At 36.6% G+C, this 18,508-nt stretch overlaps 1 protein-coding gene across 1 annotated transcript in view; it reads left to right on the plus strand.

The window, feature by feature from the left end:
* The first annotated feature begins 10,210 nt into the window (after positions 1-10,210).
* Positions 10,211-18,508, plus strand: part of LOC134653487 (apoptosis-stimulating of p53 protein 2) — a 93,157-nt gene continuing 84,859 nt past the window's right edge. The window contains exon 1 of the mRNA XM_063508857.1: positions 10,211-11,111. Within this exon, the coding sequence (XP_063364927.1) occupies positions 10,398-11,111 (714 nt within the window). The 5' untranslated portion in view covers positions 10,211-10,397. The remainder of the gene's footprint in view (positions 11,112-18,508) is intronic.

The following is an 18,508-nucleotide window of genomic DNA, read 5'->3' on the forward strand; positions in this document are numbered from 1 at the left end:
CGAATGGAAATCCAATTCGATATTGATATCATGAATGGTTAAAGGTTGACGTTAAGCAAATGAGTAGTAGTAGTAAAATAGTAGTAGTATTGAAACTCATTTGCCTTCTTGAGCTTACTGTGGACTGTGGGACTTAGTCAATCTGTGTAAGAATGTTCTATAATATTTATTTATATTTATTTATTTATATATTTCAATTTTATTTTCCGATGGAAAACGTATAAGTGCTTAAACTCCTACAAGGGCCTTTCATTTCCTACCTATTATGTACCTATTTAGGACTATTATAGTCAATCACTGTGTTTACATTATTGCGATATCTTGATGTTATCCCAATTTTGTTATTTAATTTAATTACACATATTTTTAATATTATTTGTAATCTTAATGAAGGTATCGTATGGTTTGGCCCGTAGTCGAGAAAATTTGGGACTGCTTTTTTCGTTTGTTTGCTTGTGAAAATTCGAACGATTTCATTAAATTACCTATTATGTAGTTGCATTTGTGGTAAAATCATCGTGAATCAATATATTCCTTCGAGTTCATTGTTGCTACATTTTTACGATTATGTACGAACATAATAATCGCCGTTACCCAGGAAATGCAATACTGAATTAACCAAGAAACACGATTACGATTCATTAACTCGCGTCCCGGCCTCGTGAATATTTTTTAATATCGTGTAATTTAGCGACTGACAGCAAAATTCTTTTACAAGCTCCAATATTACTTTCGTAGTCTCTATTTAAGAGGTATAATAAACGGGCGAAGGAAAGACGACATTAATTTTACGTGAGCGTCCAACAGGTAGCACTTGTACTTACCGCAATCAGCTTAGCCTTCTTAAAACTCTTTCGTCAAGCGACTATGAACCTTACTGAAAACACTTAAAGGTGACATTTGTATGTACTTGGTTGGCAGATTGTGACCTGTCTTCGAGCTCTAGGTTAATATCGTTTGGCGCAAACGAGTGTGCTTATCAGAAGCCTAGATCGCTGATAGCACGTTGAAGCAATTTAGTAGGTACAACGTCTGTAACACAACTGAGCCGTACTTTTGCAGCCATTTAAAAGCTTATCTATGGTACAACCGACATCAAATATGTATAAATAATGCTTTATCAAAATAGGTACAGTTGCTCCAAAAATACAACTACGTAGTCACATTTAACGTAACACGTCGAAAAATAGGCTTTTTTTAATTATGTACAGTTGAATACTTAGAACATTATAGAGTGTGATATACATATTATTTTCAAATAGAGAGGACGATACCAAAACGTCGGTACCTAAAATATATAACCGGCCAAGTGCGAGTCGGACTCGCGCACGGAGGGTTCCGCACCATCAACAAAAAATAGAGCAAAACAAGCAAAAAAAACGGTCACCCATCCAACCTCGCCCGACGTTGCTTAACTTCGGTCAAAAATCACGTTTCTTGTATGGGAGCCCCACTTAAATCTTTATTTTATTCTGTTTTTAGTATTTGTTGTTATAGCGGCAACAGAAATACATCACCTGTGAAAATTTCAACTGTCTAGCTATCACGGCACGGTTCGTGAGATACAGCCTGGTGACAGACGGACGGACGGACGGACAGCGGAGTCATAGTAATAGGGTCCCGTTTTTACCCTTTGGGTACGGAACCCTAAAAACGAAAGGCCGTGGGTACAAACCAAACCAATTCGCGAGCATTTTGACATAGGTACAGTCAAAGATTTTAATTTCGGACCCATTTTGTACCTTGTCACAGTGACCATTGTATGAGCTCTCTAGCGACTTTCATATTAATTGTCAGTGACATAAGGTACGAAATGGGTCATAAATTAAAAACTTCGACCGTAGTTCTCATCTAGTATGTGTCTAAAAGAACAAGAAATTGCTAAAGAATCCAAACAAGTCCAAGTTAGGGATTTTGAATATTAAAAAAGTCGACTCAAATCATGTACAAAAGGGATTGTTGCCAACAAGAGTAAAGTTTCCTTATGTGATCTTCGCGGCTTGAAATTAGTTTTACCAAGTTCGATGGGACGCTTCATCGTCGTTATGAACTCCTAGGGATGCCACTTTATAAGTTTTATAACAAATTGGCTTTATAGCATTCTTTACTTAAAAGTTGGAAGAATTGTAACTTTTAAATAAGTAAACGATGCTGCATTAAATGGATCCGTTGTTATCTTCCTATTTTGATTGCCTAAGTGTAAGTGTAAGGCCTGAGTGGACGCTCGAAGCGGAGCGTTCGGCGGGGCGTGCAGCGTGGCGTCGGGGTCAGGAGTAATTTGAGCAGCGTGCACTAAGGCCGCTACTATACGTTTGCATTTGGTTAAACATGCACGCCGCACGCCACGCCTCGCTGCACGCCCAACTCAGCGTCCACTCAGGCCTTACACTAAGATAGGTATTAGTACACGGAGGATAAAAAGCGAGTTCATTTCAAAAGTGAGTTTAAAACCGCGTAAAAATGAATACTGGGTTCTTTGTTAAGCATAGGTACTCGTTTTAACTCTTCACTGTGTATGTACAAAACTGGAACTACATTATGTCATAAACTGCGGATAAAGATTTATGCGAGGTACATTTCAATCTGCACAACATTTTATATAACACTCAAAAGTTTTATTGTTCATATTTCGAGTGCCGAGTTTCATAGCTAAGTAGGAATGTAACCCTAGCTCGTCCCTGGAGGACAGAGTAAACTTTTCAGAGCCCCCCGCCGGGCCCGCGAGCACGACTCGCCGCGCTGGTTGAGCGGGCAAATAGCGGCAACAGATCATCACGTCCCTGTAAATAAAGATAATTATTTCATAGAGAAATTATTGGACATAGTCATCTATGACTATGACACACATAGTCTTATTTGTAGTAAGAAAGGTGGCAGTCGGATGGTGACCGCAGTATCGGTGCTGCAGCGTTTTAGCAGTTGATAAAGGTGACTTTCGAATGACTACTGCAGCTGCATTACAGTTGCGACATTACTGCTGCGGCCTTGCCGAGGGTCACTGTCAATTTCTGCCGCGAATAGAACGTTCGAACCGTAACTTATTTTATTAAGGAAATTAACAGTGACTGCGCCCGCGTCTAGGCTGCAGCAGCTGCAGTTGCAATCCGAACGTCACCTTGGTGAACATGCACCAACTCTCACTCATGGACATGAGTAATTGTGTTTTTCCTTCGACTCTTAGTGTTATCATCTATAAACCTAGCCGAGACGCAAGGTCTAGTTAAAAAGTCAATAAAACCTCGGAACCCTTGCAAGCTTTCGCAAATTGGCATTAAAACGACGTCTCTATATTTATTTAAAATAAAATAAAAATATTTGTACTGTTTGTCTTACTTAATCTGAAAGACACGCTCAAACAATTGAATACCGAGCGGGTTATAAAAAGTTATACATAATTAGTTAAACACTAGGTTTTACTCACAATCTAGTGTTTCAAGAAAGACGAAAGGAGTGCCTAGAAACGTCGTAAATAATCAACAATAGTATTTCTAATTTATGACTAAAGCCGCATATAATAATCATGCATACTCGTAGGTAGTTTATATACTTACCGCATCGAAGGTACGATCACAGTCATATTAATAACTCCAACTTTCAATTCATAACTCATTACAGAATTCATTACTGGGTAGTAAATTTGCTCCAATACTACTTTCATATTCAAATTTATGCCTCCAAGGGCATAGTTAATAGCGTCGGGAAAGTACCGAACCTTGTACAGATATCTTATGTCTGAATCCTCCATGCATAGACTAATCAGCGAGGAGCTTCTAAAACGATTATTTGCTCCGTGCCTCTTCTTCCGTATGTTTTGCTAAATAACAGGATTAGCTGCCGTAATACGATATAGGTATTAATACTTTTAAGTGGTCCTACTTTTGACCCTGTTATTAATTACGAATGAGAAGTACTTATTATAGTTCGTAATTAAAGAAAAGTCTAATATGACTACCCTCGTCCATATTGTGTGTTCCCAGAATTTAAACTAAATATTCATATATTTAGTGAAGCGGAATTCAGCATAGTACGATTATACAAGGTGTCCCAAGAAGTAGTGATATACTGAAGCTGGGAGGTAGAGGACCTAGAGGGCTATCTGAATCACCCCCATGTATGTTAGCCGATTTTTCGTATTTTCGGAGTTATGATTTTTTTTAATTTTTCACCTATCGCCGAGTACGATGAGATTTTTATTTATGGTGACGTGAATTATTGCGGTAGATGCTTGATTTTTTTTGTGTGCTAAGCTGATAGATAGGCCAATTCAGTATGGTAACATTTACTATCTTAGATCTTTGAATGGAATTAAAAAAAAAAATTAATGCCAAGAAAGATAAAATTACCCAGTATGTTTATTTTTTTAAGCGCCCTTGAAGTTGTGAACATACTGGGTAAATTTATCTTTCTTGGCATTATTTTTTTTTAATTCCATTCAAAGATCTAACGATAGTAAATGTTACCATACTGAATTGGCCTATCTATCAGCTTAGCACACAAAAAAAAATCAAGCATCTACCGCAATACTTCACGTCACCATAAATAAAAATCTCATCGTACTCGGCGATAGGTGAAAAATTAAAAAAAATCATAACTCCGAAAATACGAAAAATCGCGTAACATACATGGGGGTGATTCAGATAGCCCTCTAGGTCCTCTACCTCCCAGCTTCAGTATATCACTACTTCTTGGGACACCCTGTATATCTACAGCAATAATATAATCTGACTAGTACTTATTTAGTATAGGTCTTTAGAACATTACGATTCAGATTCAGAAAAAATCGCATATAATTATTAATTTGTTTTTAGAATCTAACTAAAGCAACAAATACTCTTCGTTTATCGGAGTATTACTTCGATTAGAGGTCTGTACGTGCCGAAATTGATTTACGGCAGTTTTAAACTAAGCCCTATTCTATTAGATTAGATTATTGGGGTTAATGCGCTTTACATAATAATCCTTAATCGGGTAAACGAACAGGAGAAAGAGCTATACTGATCCCGTCTATAATATTTATTACGGAAAATGTAGGCTTTATTGGGGATTATTTGTTATTTAATATGTATTAAAATCCGTTTATACAGAGGTTCTGTATCCTTCAGAGTATATGATACGGATTATTAATTTGGTACCGAATAGTGGACCCTTGGCCATGTTTAGTTACTTGTTATTAGTTCAATATTTAATTTTGAAAAATAATAATAACGTAAAGCTAGTTAGATGTCCGTTATTCTCCTAATTTACAGCCGTGTTTTAGGACTTTGAAGTTCTTAATAATACTTATTATTTACTTTAGAATAAAAAGCATAGGCTTGATGTAAGCAATAATTGTAAGACACATATCATAACTAAGTACTTGACACATTTTACGAAGCCAGGTTCATCAATCATGCAATGGCGCCGACTTCAGAGCAATTCATAACGATGGATTCTGCAGATTTTGAGCTGTCATTGCATTCTGTTACTATTGTATCTATTTAAATATTTTGATTTATACCCTCGCCTATTATTAGTACCCTTAGTGTAAATTTCATTCGATAGCGTAACGTGACGTGCGTTTGCTTTAAGTGTCATTTTGTATCAGGTTTTGTTGTGTGCGCAAACGCAAACGCACGTCACGCTATCGAATGAAATTTACACTACGGGTTCAGACTTAAAAAAAAAACGAAGTCATTAGGGTAAATAAGAGAAAAGTCAGCTTTTGTCGTCTGTTTCAATATGTACATTGCAAAATTCTATTCGTTAAACATTTTAATCGTCAACTGAACAGTTAGCAGGTTTATTTTGAAAGGTAAATAGGGGCTGGCAAATCGCCTACAGGCTTTGACAACAACTAAGCACAAAGCCCCAAATCGATTATATATGGACACAAACAGAATGCTATATTGCTATTCCGATCCCCAGAGGTGTTTGATTTCCTGTGATATTGCCGTTTAATTACTTATTGGTCTAAAGGCTCTCGCAAGTCACTGTGATATGGGTTCGATAATTAAATCAGTGTGTAATCATCGGACCCCGTCCATACTTAATTTCATGAGTATGCGACGTACGACGTACGGTAATGTCGGTCACATCTGCTCCCCTGACAATTAAGTATCCGGGTGTTATTTATTTATTTGCGTGCCCACTGGTTGGTGGAAATGTATTCTAGAGAATGTCATTTATCGTATTAAAACTAAATCGAATAGCACGAACGCAACTCATGCTAGACCGTCTGATGTGAAGTTAATTATTAAATAATACCCAACATTTAACTTTCTTATAAATTAAAATAATAAATTATTTATAATGAATTTTAGTTGAGTTGAAGACGATGTACAGATTAATATTTATCATTTTCTTGTCTAGAGCTATTAATGAGAAATTGTTAGAACGTCGAGTATAATATATATGTACCTATGTACCTAATTACTTTTACTTCACTACAGCGATGTAGGTATCTTAGTTTTGATTTTGATTTATAAAAAATATATGTAATATCAAACCAGGTTTAACAATCTGTCTACGCCCCTAAAGTGCGTTATGCGCTGTGATTCTTTCTCCCTGGTATAAGAATTCAGGTCGTTCACAGCTTTCGCCGCAATGTATCCTTTTACATAATTTTTCTGAAATTGGATTCACGGTGGCTCTGATCTCTTCGCAATTTGCGTGTTCTATCGCTCCCTTTTGGAAGAACCGGAACTTGGAGGATTTACTTAATAAAATAATACCTGTAATCTCCGGCCGAGTTGCAAAAATTTCGCGAGGAATATGAGTCAGTTTCAATCAACCAGAGGGCTGCCAAAGATGGCGATCGACGTAGCGGATAAAATTCTAAAGAGTTGGAAGCAATTGAAAGGACTATTGTTTACCGGTCTTTCTCTTAATTTTTGGGTAAAAGTTTGTTTTTAGTTCGTTAGGCTTCTGAATGAACGTTGGTAAAGATTTTTTCTCGGATGATTTTTATTTTTAGAAATGGCGGTGGGTGTACCCTTCTCATTTTTCAACGTACTCAAATAAAACAAGAAAAGATGCATAGAATCCTTGTGACATTGATTGAACATTTTCATTTTCCCACTAGACGAAGCATAAAAGACGACTGCATGAGTGCTAGTCGTGACCCACACTTTGGCTTATTTCAGTTTCATCCACGTTAACGAACCGTATTCACAAATTCTACGAAAATTGAGTTGTACATAGGTAAAATAAAAAATAATAAATAGGGCGCAAGTTAAATACTGGTGCAAATAGTAAAAAGCGCCTTACGTTTGGTGATTTGACTGTCTCTGTAAAGGCTATATAAAATAAATCAGAGTCTATGGGCTTATTCTGTGCTATGGGTCTTTCTACTTCGCATCAAATCTATGATATATCTTGCCGTGTGTCTCCAAACTTTCGGCGGTTGTAAATTTTTGCTGTTTTGATCTTAAGTGATACGCCTAGAGTTCATTTCGCTACTACCAGTCCGAGGAAGCTTGATGGGAGCTCCGTCCCCTGTTTCCCGTTTCTACTTCCGATGCTACTTCCTGTGTATGTGTGTGTGCGCTTCATATGTCACACGTTATGTGAGTGCTATGTGTTAGTGATAGTAGCATTATGTGCCAGTTTGTGTCGTGATTTGATTCATATCGCTCGGAGCGACTTACGGAGGTTCGATGAAAGAAGCCTTCAATTAGAAAAGAGTTTGATCTGCACTTTCTTTTGTTTTGTCATTACCAAACATTTCAAGTCTTTTATAGTGACGAAATTATTTTAAAGATGGCAAAGCCAATATACTATACTCCTATAATTAAACGTTCTTTAGGTTACTGTTCAAGCTTACTATTGTCATTATTTTAATGCTCATGTAGATTTTCTGTATAACTTCGGATTTATGATGAAATATTTTCGTTTCTGAGTTATAACAAGAATTAAAATTCGTCCCATTGTCCCGAGCTACAAATTCCGTTGCATTAAATTAACCTCCCTTTTACTCTTAGCGTTCTAATGACATTTGCAATTCCATTACAACCATTCCACTCGCTCAATATTTACTCTGTTATATTCGAAATTCACTTGCGTGATATTAAATGACAGTAATTAACTCTCGTGGGTATTGGTAATTAGGTAATACATATTTACGGAACGACCGGCGAAGCAAAATTGCTTTCGGTGCTTAGCGTATTTGTTTGCTATATGAGCTTGCTTGTTTATATAAGGTTTTATACGAGTATATTCGTCCATCCTGATTTTCAATATTTCCCTATACTTACTCTTTTTGTAGATATGAAATGTTTGCATTAATCTTACTATTTTTACTGTTTGGTATAAATTTAGTCACAGAATGCCCCAGTTTGTTTACTCTGTGGATAAACAAAATTATTATTTTAATGAAGATTAAAATATGATTAAAAAACTGCAATAAAGGATGTCTCCTTATAACCAGAAAATATTGCCTTGTTTAAATGGATTTACAGCTCATTTGAGATTTAATTTCTTTGCTTAGTTAAGGGCAATCTGAGTAGTCTGAGAAATTTGTTTACATTCCAAGTTTACGAACTTATTGGTTCTTAATAATTTTCAAGTTTTTAAATACATATAATTTTATACATTGCTTGTTTTACAAGTATCTAATCGTAATAATGCTTGCCCGATAACAACTTGTTTAATAAATTCGTGCTGAGTTTAAAAATATGTTCTTAAAAAATAAAATACCGTTTTATAAGGCTAAGTAAAATCTCCGCTATCTGTAATTTCAGGTACTTGTTTTGAGTTAGAATAACAGTTTCAACTACAACATTGATATATAAGTACAATACTTATACGTAAAATTCATTTCCATATTAGTTCCAACCTGTGTTCCTCCAAGTTAAACCTGTGTTGTGTGCAATAAAGTGATTACTACTACTACTACTAGTTCCAAACAGCCTTACGTGGCGATACATTTTACTACAATCGCAATTATATTATAGTAAATAAATACGTCATGTGCAATTTTCAGTAATCATTAATATATGCGCCATATTGCTTAATAGCTCGAGGCATGATTGGCCGATGAGAGATTATTCATGTAGTATGCATGAGCGTTAATACGACATGCATATGTAAAGTCGGGAAAGCTGTGCGAAAGAGATTGACTAACAGGCTAATTCGAACGTACCCTGATATCAGAATGACATCTAAGTCTGGCCTAGTGGGTAGTGAACCTGCCTGTGAAGCCGATGGTCCTAGGTTCGGATCCCGGTAAGGGCATTTATTTGTGTGATGAGCACAGATATTTGTTCCTGAGTCATGGGTGTTTTCTATGTATATAAGTATGTATTTATCTACATAAGTATGTATATCATCGCCTAGCACCCATAGTACAAGCTTTGCTTAGTTTGGGCCTAGGTTGATCTGTGTAAGATGTCCCCTGATATTTCGCTCGTATATGTTAGAACATGTTTTGGCGCGGGTGAGACGGACGACAACTAAATAGGTAACATGATTCAAATATCATTCTAATGTCAGTGTACGTTCGAATGGGCCTGTAAGCCTAAGAACTTCCTGTTGTACTACGTGGGCGATGTGCTAATGCATAAAGTAACTTAAAGATAGACACAAATAAGGTAAAATACTACTGTACATCAGATAGGTAACTAGGTACTTTTGTAAGAAACGATCAACTCCTACAATACGAATAGATTACAAATTTTCAATTCAGTACTTTTTGTTGCACACATCAATAAAAGAAAACAGTATAGTGTGACGAGGTAAAATCACGCAGTCAATATGTTTTCAGGTTACGAATTATTTTCGAAGCGTAATTTTTTAACAATTTAATCTGACTTTCTGTCAATGTATCTGTGAGCTGCAAGCACACATTGAGTATCCACTAACCCTGATAGCGTTAACTTTTTAGTGGAGTTGAAATACGTGAAGAAAGACTTGCTGCCTTTTAATTTTCAATCAGGAAGTAGGCTCCAGTGCCGCTTGTGGTAACTTCTTTCATTGCTCGCTCAAGAAAGTTTTCAAAATCGTTTATCATTTGAGACAATAATTGTTGTCTTAGTAAATAAGATGTTATCCCACCGACCTGTTAAGCTAACGCTCAGAAATGCCATTTAGTGAAAATACTACCAGGATATTAGCAGCTTCGCGGTAATGTTTATCCCTACACAGTGTGAAACAATGCTCCATAACTTTCCACGGCGGAGTGAAGTCTAATGTCAGTGTTACGGCGTGTGGGAAACCGTGTTACGCCATTCTAAACGTTTAGTCCTATTTAATGGTGCTCATGCTTAGCATTGCGTTAAGCACACGGTAATAGCCATTGTTAATTTATGTCTGAGAACTTAAATACATAACTTATGCGAATCGGCGAAGGCTTCCAGTTTATAAGATCAATTTTCGTCAGGTTAGATTTCAAGAAAATGTAAGGATAAGTCGACTTAGTGAAAATGTTAGCTTGTGTGTGTCAGCCAACAGAAACGGCTTTATCGTTCAGAGGAGGACCGCCCGTCACCATGGGCCCGTTGGGCTCCAGCAAGCCCCGCCACAACGTCGCTGATTCGATGAAAACTATCCAAATACTTGCGAAACCCGCTCGCCGCTTTAACGACGAAACCAAAGAAAGTTCCCCGTCGCAAACATCCTCGCCCTCCTATATTAATACCTCCGGAAGCCTTTTGAATCTGCGAAAGATCGAACGGAAAGCTAAATCAACGAAGATTCTCGTCAATCCAGTCTGCACCGACATCGGCACCAGCGACGATAGCAATCGATCTAAGAAGGCTTCGAAATGGAACGGTAAGAAAAAGCGGCTCAAGTCGGAAAATGAAAAATGTCACCAGAAAGATGAAACTAAGAGTGATAAAAATGGTGCGATTAGTCGAGATGCTTCAGCTAAGGAGAGTAAGAAATCAATATCGTGTTTCAAAATGAAATGTTCCGAGGATAAATCGCGCTCGGACGATGACCGGCGCTCCGGGGAGAACTGTTCGAACGAGAACTCGAGTAATTTGATGAGTACCGAGAAGCCCGATCTTATTAACCACGCTAGGATAAACAGTAAAGAGATTTTGGTGGAGAAGAGCGTGTTCGTCGATGGGGCAACAAATGACCAAACGGTTACAGGGAAGACTGATAGTGTTATAGCGGTTAAGGACCATGTGGTAAGAACATATTTCTAACGAAATTAGAGCAAGATTTTTACACATTATTAAATTATATCTCTCTATAAAACTTTTAGTTATTTATCACAATGTATGTTAGTGCTCGTATTAAAATCACACCAAAACATTGTTTTCATGATTGCGACCAAGAACATTGCTTTTATTTAATACAAATAGGCATGTTCAGGCATTACGTGAAATATTATTTGTAATAAAATCACCTAAAATGCTATATTTTAAGGTTCTACAGACATCAAACCCATGTCTAATTAAAACTTTCTTATTTTCAGGTAAGAGTTCTTCGCTTTTGAGCATCACTGTGTTCTTGTATCACCAAGGTAACATTAGGTTAAGGTCTCACTCTAATTAACTTATCAGTCTGCGGTTACTCCTGTCTCGCGACAAAGGATTTAGGGGCTTCACCCTTTTGCTATCAATTTAATCCCTGTAACAACCAAAGAAGAAGAAAAAGTAATTATTAATTAAGGAACCAATTTAAAAAGAAAACTTTTTTAGAAATTTAACCCTCTTTTAAGTCTCTGAAAACTTTGGCGACTTACTTTTTCTGAGATTTTAAAATTCATGTACAGTGCTCGCTTGTTCCATTTGAATAGTCTTCATTTTATACTTCAAAGAATCCAAATCATCGGCTACTATAGTACACCATTTGGTATACCAACGGTATTAGCTGAAAAGGGGTAGGTTTTTTTCAAATCACAGCAACAAATTTCTTAAAAATATCATTCATTATACAAATGTTTTTATAATAAAAAAGTTTTTATCTAAAATGTTCACGCCCTAAGAAGATGTAGTATTTTTTGTTAGTGTGTCAAAGTACGGCACAATATATCCCAAAACACCCGAAGCGTTAAACTACTGCATAATTACTCAAGTCAAGACGCGTTATACCGAATAATTTGTATACAAAGCTCGTGAAAAGTGTTTATACTTCGTTATTATGCTGGGAAAATACACGAGAGTACGAAGTCATATGAGCAAACGAAGTTACTTTGCGGCGCGCCGGTCCCCGCATAAAACAAGTTCACATCGTATAACGGTCACTAAAACCATTTACACCTCCGTAAAGCGTTAGGCCCCGCAGTTGGCGGCTCACATTTTGTTTATAGAGAACAAATTTATAATAAAATCCCTTTCGAACGTTGTACATTGTCTCGCGGAGGTGAGCCGTCGCGGCAACAATACGAGCTCCTCGTATACCGGTGATTCATTGTTTATGTTTACGTTTAACTTCGCTTTATGGCGCGTAAACAAAACTCGTATTTCGTGGTGCCCATTGAAACTTGCTTCAATGCGAGACTCACGACGTGCCAGAGAGCTGTAAAGAATTCTCTGAATGTTTATTTTTCTTTATTTTTATATAACGCTGCGCCTATTAAAGCGAAAGGTCTCCGGCTAAAACGCGCAGTCACCTGTCTTTTGAAAAATGCCTTTGAAAAGAAAGCAGGCCGAGTGAGAAGTGGAAACGTTCAGGGTATGTTTATAGGTCGTGGCCTCGACTATTTATTCCCAGGCATCCAGCGGGCGTTTCGTCGGGCCTACTTTTCGTTAACTTGAAATGAGAGCTGTTGGTATAAGACGCTTGACACTTTTATTTAGTTTCTGTCGTCGAATGATTCTCAAATAAAATTACCCTGAGGATTTGTGTCAACTTTATTAACTGTGTTCTTAAATGACATGAAGGATTTTGGCCGTAGTGAATTTGTGTTTGCACTTAATTTTACACGGACCGAGTGATATTAACTTGGGCGGTGGGATAACTTGAAACCCGCTTCGAAGCGCTCTAGGCTCCTTCATAAATAATTATGCATTTTATCACGTCCTAGTAGATAACCAAATTAATTACAGTTTTAGCTGTTTCAAAGTTTTTCACTTATTTACGCCTGGTGTCAACGTAGGGTAGGAAATGCTAGTTTTTACACTGGGAATTTACTTTTCAAGTTTGAAAATTCGTGGCACTTATTAGATCAAAACAATTTTGAAATGTGAAAAATTCTTCAAAAAATGCTTAGTTTTATTTTTGATCAAATTCATCGATTACTTTTTTTTTGTAATAACTAACTCAAAATAATTCAAAACAATCATACCGCGATTTCGGGCACGCGCTGATGCCGTCTCGCTCACACTCAGTGAGAGTAAGAAAAGATCCTGAACTCGGCAGGGCGCCTTAAATATGTACAAGTCTTTATTAAAATTGATTACAATTTAATAGCCATGCAAAGTTAGTGATACGTGTTAAGGGGCCCACTGATTAACAGTCCGCCGGACGGTATCGGCCTGTCAGTTAGAACAAACTTTTGACAGTTCCGAACAACTCACAGGCCGATACCGTCCGGCGGACTGTTAATCAGTGGGCCCCTTTAGTCACAGATCTGCAAGTGAAATGTCAAAAGTTGTTAGTATCCTATTAAAAGTTTCGATTAGTTTGGCAAAAATGACGTTTCTTTTCCTTTCTTTTAGGAGTCGAGTACCTATAACTACTTAGCCTGAAGGCCACCAGGTTTCGTTTAGAAAAGTTCTCATTTGCCGTTACTTCTTTTACGGAGCTTTTTGCGGTGACTTTCTGATTTAAAGACAAAATGGCTTTGGGCTCAATTGGAAGCCAATAAGCAGTCTCAGGTCTGAAAAATGTAAAACATATTCTAGTCAGTGTTTTGTGAAGTAGCTTACTTTATGGTACCGGTTAGTTACAAAATGGCGAAAGTTAATACTAGGTTTTGTATCAAAAACGTCATAAATCCGCACGTTATACATTTTATCAATAATAGTTTTTATTACATATCGTACACTCGTGTGATTCTATTATGAAACTCACTGCGTTCGTTTCATAAACCCACACTCGAGTTTTAATGCCATTCATTATGTAGCAATCACGTAAACTACTATTGATACTCCTGTACGGCTACCATCAGTTTGGCACTGACATAAACGCCATCGAGAACGTAATTTACTTTCTATACATCTCGCTCGTAATCGCATATTAGTGCGAACGAGATGTTAAGAAAGTAAATTACGTTCTCGATAGCGCATATGTCAGTTTTGACACTGTCAGTGACTCGTGGTACGGGCTCTGTTTTTATTTCCAAATTTACTGATTAATGTCTCTAGGTCATGATTTATTTGTTTTGCCGAAAAACCACAGAACATTCCTCCTTGACGAATAGTAATGAGCCATCTCCCCCGACAGATCTCCCTAGCGCCCTCGCAGTTTTGCCAATTCACTTCACGGTCTATCGAAACGTTTCTTTTAACAACTATTTATATACAGGGTGCTATTTTTATCACTGACCAAACTCTGAGGGGTGAATATGTAGATCATACTGAACAACTTTTACTATGGGGCCAACCCCGAAATCTCCAGTCATTTTAAGTCGCATTTACTTAAAAAATACTCCAATAAGGACTGGAATCACGTCGTCAAAGGCTCTGAAGTCTTCAAGCGCGGTATTCAAAAAGTTAACGAGTTAGTTTTTCAAATTAGACTCGTGAGACTCGAGTTGCAAAAACTAGTGAAAGAACAAATACTAATACAGAACAAAGGTTACATTCGTGCAATTACTGATTAATTTCTATCACGTACGACGAAAGAAACAAGCAATTTCATTCCAGCTCATATTCTTGTTAGACACAGCTTTAAAATAAAAACCGGCCAAGTGCGAGTCGGACTCATGCACGAAGGGTTCCGTACCATTAAGCAAAAAACCTAAAAAGATCACGTTTGTTGCATGACTTGTATGGGAGCTCCACTTAAATATTTATTTTATTTTGTTTTGTTGTTATAACGGCAACAGAAATACATCATCTGTGAAAATTTCAACTGTCTAGAGTGTCTAGCTATCACCGTTCATGAGTTACAGCCTGGTGACAGATAGACGGATAGACAGAGGGTTAGACGGACAGCGGAGTCTTAGTATAGGGTCCCGTTTTTACCCTTTGGGTACGGGGTACGGAACCCTAAAAATGTTCGCCGTCTGCCTCTACAATCTCTACATAGCTAAGTTCGCAGAATGTCATCTCATTAAGAAGTGAGTATGTACCACGGTGCTCGGTGTATGTTACACATGCTTTTCTTCATCATGGGTCAGTGGGGATACCTTCATTCCTTACCAAGCAAGTTTATGACAGCCACATGTGCTGGCATTTAGACGTGTTTGAGAGGTGGAATGAAACTCTCCTATTACTAGGCTAACTCCGTATTAGGAACTACTTAAAGTAGGTAAGAATATAGAATAATTATTTATCTGTTGCATCGTTATTACAGGGTGGCCCAAAAATACGTTGACCACGTTTTTTCTAATCATTTTAATTTTCGAAGGAGGCTATTTCGAAGACAATTAATTTCTGTTGCCTAAAAAGAGTGTAGTTTTAATTTTTAACTTATTTTGTACTAGTTACGCGAGTAGTTAATAAAATAATTAGAAAAAAAACGTTGTCAACGTTGTTTTGGGTCACCCTGTAAGCATTTGTATTTTGGTAGAATTGCTTAAAAACGTTGCTTCAACACGAACTATCCAGTTAGAAAAAGGAGTTCGTAAAATGTACGTAGATTTCCATCGGGCAAAGTAAAGTTTACTCACTGGCTGTAGACCCCATTGTGTCTAAAATACACATACACAACCTCTATTGCTGGTCGAGATATTGGCCACAATATGTGTTCGTGGACACTGATGGAAACGCAAGACAAGGAGGAAATATTCGAGATTCTACATCTATTTACATATTTACTTTGCATTAAAAAAATGTTATTTCGGTAACAATTTTTCAACACTAACCGAACGCTAACCTTTATTCTGTAAGTACCTAAAAGTTGCCTTAAACTTATACATATTAATTTAAAATTATGTTACACACACAAGAGTATGTGTGTAATTTAATTGGGTTAAATTTGATCTTTATGTGACAGTAAAGTTTTATAAGTGATAAACTTTAATTGGCTGTGTAATGTTATTATGGTTTGTAGAAGTGTATAAAGCTTTGTTTGTAATTTTTTGTACAAAACAGTCTGCCGCTGTTTGCGGAGGAGGGGCACGTCAAATGTATGCGTAACGTCAAAATTTTCATGTCAGATAAACGTCAGTCCATACATTGTGTATGACCATTGGCCGCCTATTTTCGACAGAGGGGAACGCCTGTTAATGGCTACTCTGTTTGGTTATATCCTCTAAGCATAAAGCTGTTGCTTTAAAAATAAAAGATATAACAAAAAACGTAAATAAACGCAAAGGCAAGAGCCTAAAATGTCAAAGAATAATATCCATAAAGAAATTAATGCGCATTATTTTACACAGGACTCTCCCGATCCTAAAAGGATTTAGTGTGGTTATTTAAAGTGTCCCAGCATAATAATAACAGTCTCGTTTACTTATTCAGCGCATTACGCCATTTACGCCGTTATTAGGACATTAGGGGCCCGATTCCGATTTTGAACTAGATATCTATAAGACATCACCAAGATATGTCAGTGCCAAACAAGTGTCAAAAGTGACGTGTTTGTTTGAAGAAACGTATCCAATCCATATCGTTTCAATATCTAATATTTGACGTATCTTAAAGTTCGAATATGGCTGTACGTAAACAGCCCTGTGTTACTACTGGTGAGTTGCGCAAACGAGGTTGAGTTGAGTTCGCTTCAATACCTGTATAGGATGACCTTGAAAGCCTTAACTATCCATACTATATATGTATTATGAAGATAAAGATAAGATAAGATAATAAAAGGAAGTCTGTCTGTCTGTCTGTCTGTTACCTTTACCTCTTCACGCTTAAACCGCTGAACCGATTTAGATTAAATTTGGCATAGAGATTGTGCGAGTCCCGGGGAAGGTCAAAGGGTAGTTTTTATCTCAGAAATCATCCCTTAAGGGGTGGCATTTTTAATGGGGAATTAACAAAACGCACAGATTGGATAAAATAAATAGCTACCTAAATTACTAATTCCACGCAGACGAAATCGAGGGCAAAAGCTAGTATATTAATAATTGAAGACCTTACTTATACTGATTTTTCTGGAGGTCTTTTGAAACTTTACAAATAATTCTTATTTTTATATCAAGCACATTTTCAGTCTCGCTTGCATTAGAGGCCTATTTACACACTGATTACAACAAGTAGTAAATGTATGAACTCACACTAAACACTAATAAATGAATAAACAGGTTCTAATATGTATGTATGTATAAGTAAGTACGAACCTAGTAATTAAAAAAAATGCGGCCTCCTAACTTGAATCGCCCGTAGGTACCTATTAAGCGATTAATATAACACCCACACAGAGGATCCATTCTAAACAAGTACACACCCATTACACGTGTAAGACCTTTACTTGGCGCTTGCAATATTGGTTGTTGAAGTTGAATAAAGGGCCTTCTAAATTTAGAATCTCTTGAGACTATACTTTCAATCTCTGTTGGGGGAAAACATACGCGTAACAAATAATTGATAAATTGATACGTGTAGTCGTGTAATCTTGTAAATATATAGTATATACATATTACTTATATATGTATTTTCAACTAAGTCTAAAGGTTACTTAAAAGAAGCACAGAAGTTAATGGCATTTTCTATTAGGTTTTATAAACCTTTTATGATTTAACCATAATAAATTGAATACATCGCTGTTCCAGCGTTTTTCCTTACTTACAGTATTTTTTTTCTTTTAATTTAATTTAAATAGCTATTTAAATTAACACTGCAACTCGAGTTTTCATTTAAAATGTATCCATGACAGAGTAATCCAATAGATAGTTTATAAAAGCACGGTCTTTTTTTATTTTTAAACACTTCTAGACAATGCTAGTTATAATCTAATCTAAGACACCTAAAATTTTAACTCAGACAAATTGTAGACGATTTTTCACAAACGCATAAGATAAGATTATTTTTCGTCCTGGGAAGCTTATTCAAATATTAATTTCTTGTCATCAAGCGGATATGAATAAGATCTATCAGATGTCTGGTTGAATAATTAAAAAACAGTAAATGAAATATTACGTGCACAAGATAAGGAGCCCTTACCTATCTATTGTAAGCGATATCGTAATACATTATTTCTGACTGGCCCATACTTTTAAAAGTAAAAGTTAGTCATAGTTTTTAGATTGTTTGGTCGGTAGGTATTAAGTACACTATTATAAATCTTTCGAATGAATGTTCGTAAAACAAGAGGCAATTTTGTGAAAAACCAATAGACCCGACCAGTATTGCACGATGCCAGATTGCCTTCCGAAAGCAATTCGAATACCAATAAATTTCACGCGTGGAAAATAACTTATGTTTGCGGGGTTTGTTTAATGTCACCTTGTGGGGTTATTTAATATATCAGCGTGATAGTAAAGAGCTGTCGTGAAAGTAATGGGTCAGATGTACTCGTGTCTAGAAAA

This window comes from Cydia amplana, chromosome 13, assembly GCF_948474715.1.
Source record: "Cydia amplana chromosome 13, ilCydAmpl1.1, whole genome shotgun sequence".
NCBI classification, from domain to species: Eukaryota; Metazoa; Arthropoda; class Insecta; order Lepidoptera; family Tortricidae; genus Cydia; species Cydia amplana.